This window comes from Elephas maximus, chromosome 15 (assembly GCF_024166365.1).
Source record: "Elephas maximus indicus isolate mEleMax1 chromosome 15, mEleMax1 primary haplotype, whole genome shotgun sequence".
In the NCBI taxonomy this organism is placed as follows: Eukaryota; Metazoa; Chordata; class Mammalia; order Proboscidea; family Elephantidae; genus Elephas; species Elephas maximus.
Window position 1 is genome coordinate 83,038,999 of NC_064833.1, and position 16,423 is coordinate 83,055,421.

The 16,423-nt window shown below is 37.4% G+C and overlaps 1 protein-coding gene across 1 annotated transcript in view; it reads right to left on the minus strand.

Annotated features, from left to right (window-relative positions):
- The window catches only part of RAB2A (RAB2A, member RAS oncogene family), a 124,306-nt gene that overhangs the window by 27,200 nt on the left and 80,683 nt on the right, over positions 1–16,423 (minus strand). Inside the window, exon 6 of the mRNA XM_049853869.1 lies at positions 12,201–12,312. Coding sequence (XP_049709826.1) covers positions 12,201–12,312 — 112 coding nt within the window. The remainder of the gene's footprint in view (positions 1–12,200; positions 12,313–16,423) is intronic.

The window sequence follows — 16,423 nt, forward strand, 5'->3', positions numbered from 1 at the left end:
CATTTCCTTTTGTGCATACTTATGGATTTTTGTGTTACCATGGCAATTACATTATTCATCCTAAATATATAATAATCTACCATATTTTTACACAAATAACACACGCCTTCTACGTAAGTTTGCCACGCCCCTCCCCTTGCAAGTTATCTTCATAACTGCTGCTAAGGCAAGTTTTTTTTTTTTACGTTACTGTTGTTACGGATCACCCAGTTGGTTCTGATTCATAGCGGCCCTATGAACAACATAACACAACTCTGCCCAGTCCTGCGCCATCCTCACAGTCGTTGTTACGCTTCAGCCCACTGTTGCTTCCACTGTGTCAATCCATCTTGTTGAGGGTCTTTTTTGCTGACCCTCTCCTTTACCGTGCAAGATGTCCTCCAGGAAGCAGTCCCTCCTGATAAAATGTCCAAAGTACGCGAGACAAAGTCTCATCATTCTTACTTTTAAGGAGCATTCTGGCTGTACTTCTTCCAAGACAGATTTGTTCGTTCTCCTGACAGTTCATGGTGTATTCAATATTCTTCGCCAACGTCACAACTCAAAAGCATCGATTCTTCTTTGGTCTTCATTGTCCAGCTTTCACAAGCATATGATGTGACTGAAAATACCGCGGCTTGGGTCAGGCGCATCTTAGTCCTCAGAGTGACATCTTTGCTTTTCAACACTTTAAAGAGGTCTTTTGCAGCAAATCTGCCTGATGCAATACGTGGTTTAATTTCTTGACTGTTGCTTCCATGGGCATTGATTGTGAAACCAAGTAAAACGAAGTCCTCGACATCTTTTCTCCGTTTATCATGATGTTGTTTATTGGTCCTTTTGTGAGGATTTCTGTTTTCTTTATGATGAGGTATAATCCATGCCGAAGTCTTTGATCTTCATCAGTTAAGTGCTTCAAGTCTTCTTCACTTTCAGTAAGCAAGGCTGGATCATCTGCATATTGCAGGTTGTTAACAAGTTCTCCTCCAATCCTGACGCCTTGTTCTTCTTCATACAGCCCAGCTTCTCAGATTATTTGTTTAGCGTACAGACTGAATAAATGTTATCAATTTAAATGGCATAAAAATATGGTAGTGTAAATTGATAACAACTTAACTTCAATAACCTACAAAAACTGTTCCTATACCAGACCTCCACCATTGGAGATTTTAATTTCCTCATACAGCTTCAAGTTACCGTATACCCACTGTAGACAAGTTGATTCTGGCTCACAGAGATCCTACTATTTCCAAGAAGCAGCTGGCAGATTTGAACTACTAACCTTTTGGTTAACAGCCAAGCTCTTAACCACTATGCCACCAGGGCTCCCAGGTTACTATATAATGTCTTTTTATTTCATTCTGAAGTATTACCTTTAATATTTCTGTAGGACAAGTCACACTGTAACAAACTCTCAGCTTTTTTTTTCATCTGGGAATGTCTTAATTTCGATCTCATTTTTGAAGGTCAGTTTTCTCTAGCACTCATGATTAACAGTTTTTTCTTTTAGGACTTTAAGTATTATGTCACCCCACTGCTTTCTGGCCCCAATAGTTTCTGAGAAGAAATCAGTACTCAGTCCTACTGAGGATCCCTTATACGTGATGGAAACCCTGCTGGCATAGTGGTTAAGTGCTACAGCTGCTAACCAAAAGGTCAGTAGTTCAAATCTACCAGGTGCTCCTTGGAAACTCTATGGGGCAACTGTACTCTGTCCTATAGGGTCACTATGAGTCAGAATCGACTCGATGGCAATGGGTTTTATATGTGATAGGAGCCCTGGGTGGTACGCTGGTTAAGGGCTCAGGCTGCTAACCAAAAGGTCAGCAAGTCGAATTCATCAGCCTCAGCTGCTCCTTGGAAGCCTTACAGGGCAGTTCTACCCTGTCCTATAGGGTTGCCATGAATCAGAATTGACTCGACGGCTGTGGGTTTTCTACGTGATGATGTGCTTTTCTCTTGCTGCTTTCAAGATTCTCTACCTTAGGTTTGTGTGAGGTTGATTATAATGTGTTTTGGCGTAAAATTCTTTGGGCATATACTTAGATTTCACTGAGTTTCTTGGATGTGTAGATTCATGGTAACTCCGGAAATCAGATTTTCCCCTTTACCAGGGTTTGCAGTTGTGTGTGTGCGTGTGTGTGCCTATTTGTTTGTTTTTTTAAATTAACTGTTGTTGTCTGTTTGTTTAGTGTCTTACCCTAGCTATTTTTGCACAGACTGCCTTGCTGGATATGTGTGGACAGAGAGAGCTCTGTTTCTTAGCTTGTGTTCAGCCAAGTGTTTTGACAGAGGTTTCCTTGAATCCCAGAGGAAAACAAAAAACAAACCAAAAAATCCTCTACTTTGGAAACTGAGTCTGTGCCAGGACCCTCCTTTAACACTTAGTCAGGTCAGCACTGAGCCTAGGGATAAGCACAATGTAAAAGCATAAGGTCTTCTCAGGTAATTTCTGAGCATGTGTCTTGCCTTGGGCACACACGTGGCTTTCTCACTTCTAGTGTATTCACGGTGTGTTTGAAAAGCTTAATCTCTGAAAGAAACTCTCTCCCCAGCCTCTCCTTCCAGGTTTTTGCTTGTTTTTAACTTGCTGTGGTGAATATGTATACAACAAAAAAGTTTACATATATATATAAACCTGATTCCGACTCATAGTGACCCTACAGGACAGGGCGGAATTGCCCCATAGGGTTTCCAAGGAACGCCTGGTGGATTTGAACTGCCAACCTTTTGGTTAGCAGCCATAACTCTTAACCACTATGCCACCAGGAAACCCTGGTGTCTGAGATATATAAAACACATATAGCTTACCATTTTAATTGTACAACTCACTGACATTTATCATGTTGTGCTATCACTACTATCTATTTCCAAAATTCTTTCAGTTTTTAGGTGTCTATTGTATGCCTGGGAGCTCTGGTGGCCTAGGGTTAAGTGCTACGGAAACTAACCAAAAGGTCGGCAGTTTGAATCCACCATTCACTCCTTAGAAACCCTATGAGGCAGTTCTACTCTGTCTTAGAGGGTTTCTATGAGTTGGGATCAACTTGACTGTAACAGGTTTGGTTTGGTTTATTGTATGCTATAAGGGTACTCTTTAGACCCAGGCAGCTAGTTAGTCTTAGGTTTTTCATGCTGCCCTTGAGCTCTATATGAGCTCCATGACATGCCAAATCAAGACAAGCACCGTGCTTCAGTCCTTCAGGCAGCCTTTAGTCAGGTTAGAACAGATGCACACAGTAACTTACAAATAGTCTGCTCTGCTCTCTTCAGAGCTAAAGACCAGGTTTCCTCTCTGGGACTGTGGGCCCCCGCTATTGTTTTAGGACGGCCACACTGAGCCAGGGAGGGGGTGGAGTGTAGGTGAATAAAAACCCAAAGCTTTCCTACCATTTATATACTGCCTTTTACTTGATCCAGTGTTCACTTAGTTGTTGTAACCTTTTGGCTGGTTTCCACAGTTCTGACCATGCTGGTTCTGGTTTTTTTTTTTTTACTTTAGGTATTTTTGTGGGGCAGAGATAGGTGCATGCTCACTGTCATCTTGCTCCGAAGCCTAAATTAAATTCTGTGGTTCATCTTCTCATCCTTTTAACAGGGTATTTCAGAGAGCAAATTTTGACGAAGGTTAATTTATTAATTTTCTCATTTATGTATTGTGCTTTTGCTCATAAGTTTGTCTAACCCTAGATTCTGAAGATCTTTCTCCCACAGCTTTTTCCTAGAAGATTAATAGTTCTACGTTTTACATTTAAGTCCATAATCCATTTTGAGTTAATTACTGTATAAGAAGAAAGACTTAGGTTGTGGTTCCGTTTCTGCCTGTGGACATCTAACAGCTCCAGCACTGTTTGTTAAACAGGTGATTTTTCCTCCACTGAATAGTTTCTGCATCTTTATTAAAATCAGTTGGGCATATTTGTGCCGGTTTATTTCTGGTTCTCTAGTGTGTTCCATTTATGTAGTTCTTTCGAATTTCTTTCATCAGCAAATTGTAGTTTCTAGCATACATAGCCTGTACTTCCGTTATTTTTTTTTTAAAGATTTACACCAAAGTATATCTTCTTTTTGAGATTATACATGATATTGTATTTTCCATTTTGGTGTCCATGTGTTTATTGCCAGTACACAGAAATATAATCAGACTTCTCTATGTTTATCTTATCTCTTGAAAACTACCTCATTTCTATGATTTTTGTAATTCCTTGGGATTTTCTACATAGCCATTTATTTCCTCTTATTGACTTACTACACTGGCTAGAATTTTGCTATGTTTAATAAGAGTGATGAGAGTAGACATCCTTGCTTTACTCCTGATTTAAGGGGGAAAACATCTAGTCTTTCACCACTAAGTATAATCTTAGCTATAAGTTTATTTTTTTAACCTGTGATTAAAAAAAAAAAATTATATAAATTGCCAATTCAATAATTTTTACATGTATATTTAGTGACAATGATTACATTCATCTTGTTGTACAACCATTATCACCATCCTTTTCCAAATTATTCCACCACCATTAACAGAAACCCAGTGCCCCCTGAGCAGTGACTCTCCCTTTCTCCTTCTCCCCCATCCCTGGTAACCACTAGTAAGTTTTCACCTCTACACATTTGCCTGTTTCATACAAGTGGGATCATGGACTATTTGTCCTTTCATGACTGACTTATTTCATGCAGCATAATGCTTTCATATGGTAGTTCTTTGTTCAACTTTTTGGGGAACCACCAAACTGTTCTCTACACTGATTGTATCATTTTGCATTCCTCTTTTTTTTTTACCGGCAATAGAGGAAAGTTCCCATTTCTCCACATCTTTACCAACACCTCTTATTTTCTGGTGTTTTTTATTTGTTGTTGTTGTTTGTTTTTATATCATAGTCATTCTAATGGGGTGAGGTGTTATCTCACTGTGGTTTTGATTTTCGTCTCCTTTTTAATTAATGATTAATGGTTTAATGGGAAGGAGCCCTGGTGGCATATGGCTAAAGCATTCAGTTGCTAACCTAAAGGCCAGCAGTTCAAACGCACTATCCGTTCCACGGGAGAAAAGTTGTGGCAGTCTGCTCCCATAAAGATTACAGTCTTTGAAAGCCTATGTGGCAGCTCTGTTCTGTTTTAGGGAGTCACTATGAGTCAGAATAGACTCAACAGCAATGAGTTAATGATTAATGAAGCTGAGCATCTTTTCATTGCTTCTTGGCCATTTATCCTCTGGCGAAATGTCTATTCAAGACCTTTCCCCATTTTTCCACTGGGTTGTTTGTCTTTTTGTTAAGTTGCAGTTCTTTATATACTTTGGGTATTAAAATCCTATCAGTATTTGGTTCCCAGTTGTAGGCTTTCTATAGATGCTCCTTAATAAGTTGAAGAAGTCCTCAATTTCTATTTATCTGAGAGTTTTTAATCATGAATAATTAATTTTTGCCAAATGCTTTTTCTGCATCAAATGATATGACTATGTGGTTTTTTTTCCTTAGCCTGTTACAATGGTGAATTACACTGTTTAAATAACCAGCCTTTTACCCCTGGAATAAACCCCATTTGGTCATGATGTACATGTATCTTACATATATGTGCACATATATGATTTTATATATTGCTGAATTCTACTTGCTGATATTTTATTGAGGATTTCTGTTTATATATTCGCAAGGGATATTGGTCTTTAGTTTTCTTCAATATTGTCTTTTTTGGGTATCAGGGTAACATTAGCTTCATAAAATGAATTTGACAGTGTTCCCTCCTTTCTATTTTCTGGAAGAGATGGTACAGAATTAGTGCTAATTCTCTGAATGTTTGGTAGTATTCTCCAATGAAAGCATCTTGGCACAGAGATTTCTGGGGAGTTTTAAAATTATGATTCAATTTCCTTAATACTATAGTTATTCAAATTATCTATTTCATATTGGGAGAGCTAGGTCAGTTTGGTGTTTTTTTGAGGAATTGGTCCATTTAATTTAAATGGACCATTTCATTGTCAAACTATTTATGTAGAATTGGTTAGAGTATTCTCTTCTTTTTATCTTTTTGATGTCTGCAAGGTCTTTAGTGATACATTCTGTTCTCGTCCTGGTATTGGTAAATGGACTTATCTCCTTGTCAGTCTTGGCTAGAGACCTGTCAATTTTATTGATTTTTTTTTTTTTTAAAACAGTTCTTTGTTTCAACGATTTTCTTCTATTTTTAATTTCATTGATTTTACTTTTATCTTTTGCCTTAGGTTCTCAAGGAGGAAGCTCTGATTACTGATTTGAGATTTTTTCTTTTTTCTAACGTACACATTTAATGCTACAAATTTTCCTTTCCACACGGCTTAAGCTTTAGTTGTGTCCCACGAAGCTTGATGCTGTATTTCATTTTCATTCAGTTCAATGTATTTTCTTCTTTTGAGACCTCCTCTTTGACACAAAAATTGTTTAGAAGTGTTTTCTTTAGTTTCCATGTATTTGGAGATTCTCTTGTTATCTGTTCCTGATTTCCAGTTTACTTCCAGTGTGTTCAGAGAACACATGCTGTTATGATTTCAATACTTTCAAATCTACTGAGGTTTTAGGCCCCACGATGTACCGTGTTTTTACACAAATAACGCACATCTTTATGTTCATTTGCTAACCGTACCCTCCCCCTACAAGGTATTTTCATAAGCATACTATGCTAATTGTTTTTACAACGACATGTAAAAAAACACGTGGCATAGCAGCATTTATGAAAATACCTCATGAGAGGAGGGAGCACATGGCAAACAAATTTAGAGGTACGTGTTATGCACACAAAAATACAGTAGTCCATCTTGGTAATGCTGTTGGTATTTGAAAAGAATGTGTATTCTACTATTGTTGGGTGTTCTATAAACATTGATTATATTCTATAAACATTGATTATATTCTGTTGGTTGATAATGTAGAATTGTTCAATATCCTTGCTGATTTTTGTTCTAGCTATTCTTTGAATTATTAAGAGGCAAGTGTTGAGACTCCAAATGGATTTGTCTATTTCTCCTTTCAGTTCTATTTTGTTTTTGCTACATATATTTTACAGCTCTGTTGTTTGATGCATACATATTTAGAATGTCTATGCCTTCTTAATGGACGACTCTTTTATTATTTTACAATGTCCCTCTCTGTTTCAGGTAAGCTTCTCTGCTCTGAAGCCTTTTTTATTTGGTATCGATACAGCCAAACTAACTTTCTTTTGACTATTTGCATGATAATTATATTTTTTCTATCATTTTATTCTCAATCTGCCTATATTGTTACATTTGAAGTTGGTTTCTTATAGACACTATATGGTTGGTCATGTTTTTTAATCCAGTCTTCTAAACTGTCTTTTGATTGGTATATTTAGATCATTTACATTTAATGTAATTATTGATACGTGAGAGCTTAAGTCTACCATTTTATTTTTTACATTTTTTTCCCGTTTATTATTTTCTTTTACGTGCTGTCTGGTTGGTTAATTGAAGATGTTTTAAAATGCCATATTGACTCATCTGTAACATTTTAAAGTGTTATCTCTTTGAATATAGCCTTTTTAGTAGTTTCTCCAGGTATGGAGTTATATATAAATATCTCATCACAGTCTACTAGTGTTATCACTTTACCAAAACACATGAAGTGTAGAAACCTTGCCTCCCTTTATCCTCTCTGATTTACAATTATCTCAACTATTTCCTTAATATGCATTGAAAACCACATCAGTGTTTTATGCTCAATTCTGATTATTTGTGGATTCTATATTTGCAAATTCACCTATCTGCTAAAATTTTGAAGTCCAGAAACAATGCTTGTGATGCTTTTGTGAACATGTACACAGCAGTGAAACATCTGAGTTGTCCAATGTACACGTTCCCAACTGAGGTTGAACAAGGTGATGTTCTGCCTTTTGTTTCAGCTGCCATACTAAAAACAAGCGTCCTTTTGGTGGTCTATTTAGTGCCACATTGTTTCATACTTTTGTGTTTTTTGTTGGTGAGTTTGCTGTTTAAAATGGCCCCCAAGTGTAGCTCTGAAGTCCTGTCTAGTGTTCCTAAGCACAAAAGGTTGTGATGTACCTTGCAGAGGAAATGTGTTAGGTTAAGTTTCATTTAGGCATGAGTTACAGCATTGACGACTGTGAGTTCAGTGTAATGAATCAACAATATATATTAAATGTTGTTAATTGCTGTCGAGTTGATTCTGACTCATAGTGAACCCATATGTGCAGAATAAAACTGCTCCATAGAGTTTTCAAGGCTGTGACCTTTCTGAAACACATCACCAGGCTTCTCTTCCAAGGCACTCTGGGTGGGTTCAAACTGCCACCCTTTCAGCTAGTATAAGGTGTCTTTAAAGAGAAACACACATAAAATAAAATTATGTATTGTTTGATGAAAATGCGGCTAGAGGCTCACAGGAACCTAACTCTGTACTTCCCCCCCGGGAACAATGGTTCAGTACTGACTAATTCAGCGTTATGGCAACTTTATATAACTACTGTGAATAGTGAGAATCAACAGTAATTTTTCCTTCAACGAACAATTTAGAAGAATTAGAAGTAGAATAATATCTGTTGTATTTAATCATATTTTTGATTCCATGTTCTTTCTTTCTCATGTTCCAGGGTTCTTTCTTTTATTGTTTCTTTTCTGTTAGATAACTTTCTTTAGTCATTCTTTTATGGTAGGCCAGCTATTGGACAAATTCTTAGTTTTCCTTCATCTGACAACGTCTTGATTTCCCTTTCATTTCTGAAAGATTTTTTTTTTGCTGGATATAGGATTCTGGGTTGACAGTTCTTTCAGCTCTTGAAAAACACTGAAACATTTCCTTCTGGCTTCCATGGTTTCTGATAAAAATCTGCTGTCATTCAAACTGTTTTTCCCTCATAGATAGTCTGTTGTTTCTTGTTGCTTTCAAGATCTTTTCCCTTGTCTTTAGCTTTCAGAGGTTTGACTATTGCATGTTGTGGTGTGGATTTCTTTGGGTTTATCTTTTCTGGGTTTGCTCAGCTTCTTTATTTATAGGTTTATATCTTTTGCCAAATTTGGGGCATTTTCAGCTGTTATTTGAGTGCTTTCTCCTCCCCTTCTGGAACTCTGATGTTCATTCCCCACCCCATCCCTAATCTATCTTCTCTCCGTATTTCAGACTGGGCAATTTCTGTTGTTCTATCATCCAGTTTTATCGTTCCTCTGTTGTCTCCATTCGGCTGTTAAGCCCATCCACTGAGTTTTTTTTACTTCAAGTTGTACTTTTTCATTCTATAATTTCCATCTGTTTCTTCTTTTTAACTTGTATTTATTTGCTGAGTCTATTTTTTTTTTTCCCATTTGTTCCAAGTGTGTCCACAATTGCTCATTAAAACATTTTTATGATGGCTGCTTTAAAATCTGTCAGGTAACTCTTAACATCTCTGTTATTTCACTGTTGGTATCTATTGATTATCTTTTTTTCATTCAGTTTGAGATCTTCCTGGTTCTATGTATAATGAATCATTTTCTACTGAAATCTGGGCATTTTGAGTACTATAAGACTTTATTATTTAAACCTCTGTTTTAGTAGGCTTCCTTTGATATCACTCCAACAAGGGAGGGAGGAGGGCACTATTTCATTACTACAAGGTGGGTGTAGAAGACCAGGTTCCCCACTTGGCCTCTGGTGACACCCAAGTTGGGGGCTCCTCATTATTGCCAGATGGGGGTGGGAGAACCTTGTTACAGACAGGAGATGGTGCAAGTCTGTGGTGTCTGGTTACCATACAGCAGACACTTTCTAAAAGCCTTCCGTTTTGTGAGATAGCCCCTTCCTATTCCTCTGGCTAGAGACGGCAGGCTTTTCTTCTGCTCATTGACCTCCAACACCCAGTCTCGGATGTATGAGGCAAAAAAGAAACCCAGGGCACTCACTGTCATGCCATTCCTCAGGTCCCAAGGTCACCAGCCAGTCTTTAAACTCTCCACCTGTTAGAGTCTTCTTATGTTTGTTTTATATGTAATGTCCTGGGCATAGTTAAATTTTAGCGGGATGAAAAGTGAAAACTGCACCTACTTCATCTTCCCTGAAGCAGAAGTCCCTTGGTTATCATTATTTTTATATCCAATCAGTTCCTAAGTCATGTTAAGAGACTCAGGCTTCATTTCACCCTTTTTGGATCACAGAACAAATCTCCATAGTCTTAAGACACCTTATCGCTAAATATTTTTCTTTCAGGTACTACCTAATGCAATATTACATTACATAATGCTGGTCTGTGAATACTTCAAAAATGAAACCATTTCAAATTATTTCTTAAAATTCTTGGTTTCTGAGAAAACATTAATTTATACTGCTAAGTAAAATGTTCTCTCATGAGTATGAAAAATTACTACTAGATCAAATCTTACATTTTACTGACCACAGATACAGACTTTTATAATACGTGCTGCCAAAACATTAATGGAATTGTCTGATACTTCATCCAAATGCTCAGCCAAAAGACGACAATGATTTTTTACTTACGAGTACACACCTACTGGTACTTGTTAAGAAAAATTAATGCAAAGGGGCTTTAGAAGGAGCCCTGGTGATGCCAGAACCATCTATGATTGTTTTAAAGTAGTTGATCCTTGTCATCTGAGTTCATAGTATGGTTCTTTGTTAAAATGTATACAATTTTGGTTTTAAGTCTCAAAAGCAACAAGAATATACATAGCTGATAATCAATAAGGTTATGTTTCAGATGTCCTGAAACCTCCTGGACAAACTGTTAGCACTTACGTTTCACATAGAAAGTTCAGCAAAGGGACAGAACACGTTTCTTTCTGGGTTTGCAGTGTAAAGTGAACTGTCACTCTTGTACATTATCAAGTTTTAATTATTGGCTACAACAGGTAAAACATGAGCTGGTGTCTGTACAAAATGCATTAAGAACAATTACAGAGAACCTCATCAAGCATAACCACCACCCGTTGCCACTGAGTCGACTCTGATTCATGGGGATCCCGTGTGTGTCAGGGTAGAACTATGTGCTCCACAGGGTACTCAACGGCTGATTTTTTGGAAGTAGATCACCAAGTCTTTCTGCCGAGGTGCCTCTGGGTGGGCTCAAAACTCCAACCTTTTGGTTAACACCCAAGTATATTAACTGTTCGTACTACCCAGGAACTTCACTGAGTATCAAAAAGTATTAACTGACCTAAGAATTACTCAGTGAAAATACCAATGTCGCTGAATTACTGTAGTCAACTCCTGAATTCAGGGAGTATTTAGAAAAGTTCCAAGTATCATTCTTAATAAAACATTACTGACTGCTTACTCTGAGGCACAGTGTTAGCTGCCTAGGACCCCATCCTCTGCCATCCAGACAACAATAGGAGTCTTCAGCTGTCTTCTAGAACCCCTTTCTGCAGCTGCTCTTATATTTTTACCCGGAAGGTGGGAACTACAACATTACTTTGGGCAAACTACTTATTTTCTCAGCCTCATTTTCTCTATTTATAAAACACAGTAATAAATTTACCTTAGAAATCTAAAGAGGATTAACTGTCTAATCATCTATGCATAATTATAGCCAACACATCCAAACACATAGCAAAAAAGAATACAGTATGTACAGAAAACTTCCAGTAGTTCAGGTTGATCAATAGAAACAATTGAGATAATGCAAATTTCATCTAGTAAAGGTGGCGGAATTTCCACGCTTTGTATAATGTTATATAGCAATAATACTTTTCCTTTTAAACAGAAGTAGATAAAAATAGCTACAAATGTCCAGTGTCTTGAAATATTTCCAAATTTCATTAGTGTTATTGTTTTTCCCTTCCTATGCAACAAAAGGAGCCCTGGTGACATAATGGTTAAGACGTATGGCAGCTAACCAAAAGGTCAGCGGTTTGAATCCACCAGATGCTCCTTGGAAACCCTATGGGACAGTTCTACCCTGTCCTATGGGGTTGTTATAAATCCGAATTGACTCGATGGCAACAGGTTTGTTTTGGATGCAACAAAAAACAATTTTAGGGAGAATACATACAAAGACATGTCAAAGCATTTAAAGAAGAGAAGGCTCAGAATATAATTTCAGAGTCTGATATAAGATAAATGTTACAAGGCATTTCAAAGGGAAGAAATTCAGGTATCTTTTCCTACTTGATAGTATTCAAAGACATAAGCTTATGGAAAAAATATCAATAAATAAATTTGAAGATATATAAACATTTTTACTAGGTAAAAAGATGATAAACATTGAAAAGGCCTCTTACTTACCTCTTCTACATTGGAAGCAGTCTTAGCAGAAGTTTCCATGAAGATAAGTCCATGCTCTCGTGCAAAAGCTTCACCTTCTTCTTTTTTTACTTCTCTTCTAGATTCTAAATCACTAAACATGGGAAAGGAAGAGTCATTTTACTAACAAACACGACGCAAACAGACACATCTGTGAAAAGTGTACCATGGGATTCAAAGCTGTACTGGTCATTCTTTCAATTCACGTTTTAAAAAATTTTATTGTGGTGAAATAGATGTATAACATTTGCCATTTTAACCATTCAACCATTTTTACGTATACAATTCAGTGACATTAATGATGTTCACCGCGCTGTGCAACCATCACCATTACCTGTTTCCAAACTTTCAATTAATTTTTAAAATATAATAATTAACTGCATTATTCTGGATATTACGAGGGCTGAAGTGTTTAGAGCACATGACCTATTTTCAATGAATTAACCATCTGGCAGAAAATGGACTCTGAGTTCTAGTCCTAGAACACTAGAACTAAGAGCAACTTGAAGGGAGCTCCTAACCCAACATCCCCTTGTTGCCTTTGAGTATACTAGGTTCCCAGAGAAGTGATCCACTTTGTTCAAAATAGCAATTTGTAAATGAGAGAGCAGGACTAGGCTAGTCTCTTCATCCTTCAGCTAGAATGACTTAGTTTCTATGAATGCGATTAAAGCATAAGTCACAGAAAGTGATTAAAAAACAAGCTCTCAGAACCTCAGGCTGGGGCTCTGAGCAGAACGCAGGGGGTACTGGGGCTGCAACCATCAGAGAAGGCACCACTGGGAGCCCATGGGAGGAGTGGGCTCAGTTACAGCTTGGCCAAGGTGGGGCAGTGGTGGAAAAGAGGGTAGCTCTAATAGCCAGGAGAGGCAGATATTATGTGTATACTATGCAATATAGCAGGTTATTATCAGTCACTGTTTCTGTAAACTGGAACTTCTGTGAGTGATACTGGTGACTGTCTTATAACCTTCACCGTTGCTATACTCTAAAATATTTTACAGTTTATAAAATGTCATCTAAACATTAAGTGGTGGTACTAATGCTGATACACTTTTCCTACTAATCTGAAATGTTTGAAAGAAAGTATGATATAAAATACCATGAAGGTGGTTGGGGCCTGGGGACCATAATTTCGGAGGACACCTGGGTCAACTGGCATAATAAAGTTTATTAAGAAAATGTTCTGCACCCTACACTTTGATGACTGGCGTCTGGAGTCTAAAAAGCTTGCGAGCATCTGTCGAAGACGCATCAATTGGTCTATCCCACTTGGAGCAAAGGAGAATGAAGAACACCAAAGAAACAAGGAAAATATGAGCCCAGGAGACAAAAGGGCCATATAAACCAAAGACTCCATCAGCCTGAGGCCAGAAAAACTAGATGGTGGCCAGCTACCACCAATGATTGCCCCAATAGGGAACACGACAGAAAGTCCTGGACACGGTGGGAGAAATGTGTGGAGCAGAACTCAAATTCACGTAAAAATATCAGACTAAATGGTCTGACAGAGACTGGGAGGATCCCCCAAACTATGGCCCCCTGACACTCTGTTAACCCAGAACTGAAACCACTCCTAAAGCCCACTCTTCAGACAAAGATTAGACAGGACTATAAAGTAAAAAATGATACATGTGAGGACTGTACTTCTTAGTTCAATCAGATGCACGAGACTAAATGGGTGGCTCCTGTCTGGAGACAGGAAGGGACAGGAACTGACTTAATGGACACAGGGATCCCCGGGGCGGATGGGGGAGTGCACTGTCACATTGTGGGGACTGCAACTAATGTCACGAAACAAAATGTGTATAAATTTTGTATGAGAAATTAACTTGAGCTATAAACTGCCACCTAAAACACAATAAATACATAAAAAAGAAGAATGAACTCAAATCCATTACCCAAGTTTACACTTTTTTAAACTAGAAAAAGAAGAGCAATCCAAACCTAAAATGCGGGGGTGGGGGGGCAAAAACAAAATTTTTTTTTTTTACACAGTGGACACAACCTAAATAGAGGATAGAAAAATAGCAAAAAAATCAACGAAACCAAAAGTTGGCTCTTTGAAAAAAAAAAAAAATCAATAAAATTGACAAAACCTTTAACTACACTGAGTAAGGAAAAAAGCGAAAAGACTCAAGTTAAAATCAGAAATGAACTTGGGGACTTGACTAACAACCTCACAGACCAAAAAAAAAAAAAAAAAAACCTATATTTCTGTGGCAGTGCTGCAAAATATTAATGGTAAGATGAAAATATGAAAAGCAGCATAACATCGGTAAACTTTAAGTTTGCAAAAATTATGGCATGAATTGGGCAAGGATAATTTATCTGTTATCTGAGGGCGTCCCATGTACCAAATGCTTTCTTGGATCTGGAGATACATTACTCAATAAAACAGACAAAAATCTATGGCTTCATGGGGCTGACATTGTAGTAGGAATAAAAAGAAATGGGGATACTATTAACGGGGATGCAGTAATATGGTTCTGGAAATCAGCCTCCTTATCTGACAATTATTCTTAAGAAAAAGTTAGCTTTGAATTTTACATAATTTTCAAGAAAACACTTTAACAGTCTTTCATCCCATTTTATGCTTATTCCATATTTTATTTAAACAATCCCCTATTTTTGGACATTTTAAGTTATTTCCAGTTTTCCACTACCAGTATTTCTAGAGGTTTGCATTTGTAAATCTAATCACAGCAAAGAGGTTTTAAGTATATGGATGTTTAATAGATTATTCAAAAAACAGAGATTAGCCCTGGTAGCACAGTGGTTAGGTGCCTGGCTCTTAACAGAAAGGTTGGCAGTTCAAACCCACCAGCTACTCCGTGGGAGAAATATGTGGCAGTCTGCTTCATAAAGATTTAGACTTGGAAACCCTATGAGGCAGTTCTCTTCTGTCCTACAGGGCTGCTATGAGTAGGAACGACTCCATGGCAATGGCTTTGTTGGGTTCAGTAGTTTATTCATGATCAGCTCAGACTAGGCTTCACTCTACTTTGGTCATTTCGTCAGCTTTCCAGGCATGGAATCATATTGTTGTCTTGGAATTTTTATCCTTTCTGGATCCCATTTAAGTTGTTCCCATTACTTAAATAATCATTCTTTTCTAACCCATTTGCTATAGTTGAACTGTGTTCCCCCCAAAATACGTGGTGGAACCCTAACCCCATACCTGTGGATGTAATCCTGTTTGGAAATAGGGTTTTCTTTATGTTAATGAGCAGTGTCAGTATAGGGTGTGTCCTAAATCTAATCACTTCTGAGTTAGAAAATGAGTAGATTCAAGGCAGACTGGACTGCACAAACGGGGGAACACAGACCTCTTGTGAGGATCTTCTACAAACCAAGGAAACAAGGAAAGCTTGGGATGACCTACAAGGAAGGAATCAACACAGCTGAGACCCTGATTTGGACTTTCAGCCTCCGGAATTGTGAGTTTAATTTGCTCTTATCTTTCTAATTTCTTAAGACAGAAGCTTAGGTTACTGACTTGAAACTTCTACCTAATATAAAAGTCTAAAGCTATAATCCCCCTCTAAGCACTGCCTTAGCTGCATTCCACAAATTTTGAAGGATTTGTAAGAGACACAAATTAACTGGTAGAAAAGATACTAAATATCTTCTGTCCGCGGAAATGCAAACTGCCCAGTGGAATACAACCATCGCCCTGTACACACGCATCAGTTTTACATCAGTTTGTAAATTCATGTCAACATTCCTCACATGATTGTAAGTGTGTGGTACTCTATGAGTTCTCTTTTGAACCAGCTGTAATATCTTAATGGCCCTCTCATTAATTAATGAGATAAATAAAACCTATATGCTGAAGACTACTGTGATGACTACTGAGTAATATTAAAAGTGTTTCAGGACTTTAAGTAGAAATACACCTGATTATCCTATGTACTGTATTAACTCATACAAATGAACATTAAGCCATGAAAAAGGGAGAACATTTTTCTGAGTTCTGCACAGACACTTATTTCTAATGCAAATATTTAAAATAATTTTGATAATATTTAAGTCACCCTTCCTCCAACTACATCAGTGAGCTTTATTGAAATTACTAATCGAATGAAACTCATATTATTTCTTAAAGTACAGTTCCAAAAAACAAGTTACAATTTTTCTAACAATGATTATCATCTGTATTTTCAAAACCAAAGAAATGCCTTAGAATTTTCAAAATTTTATAA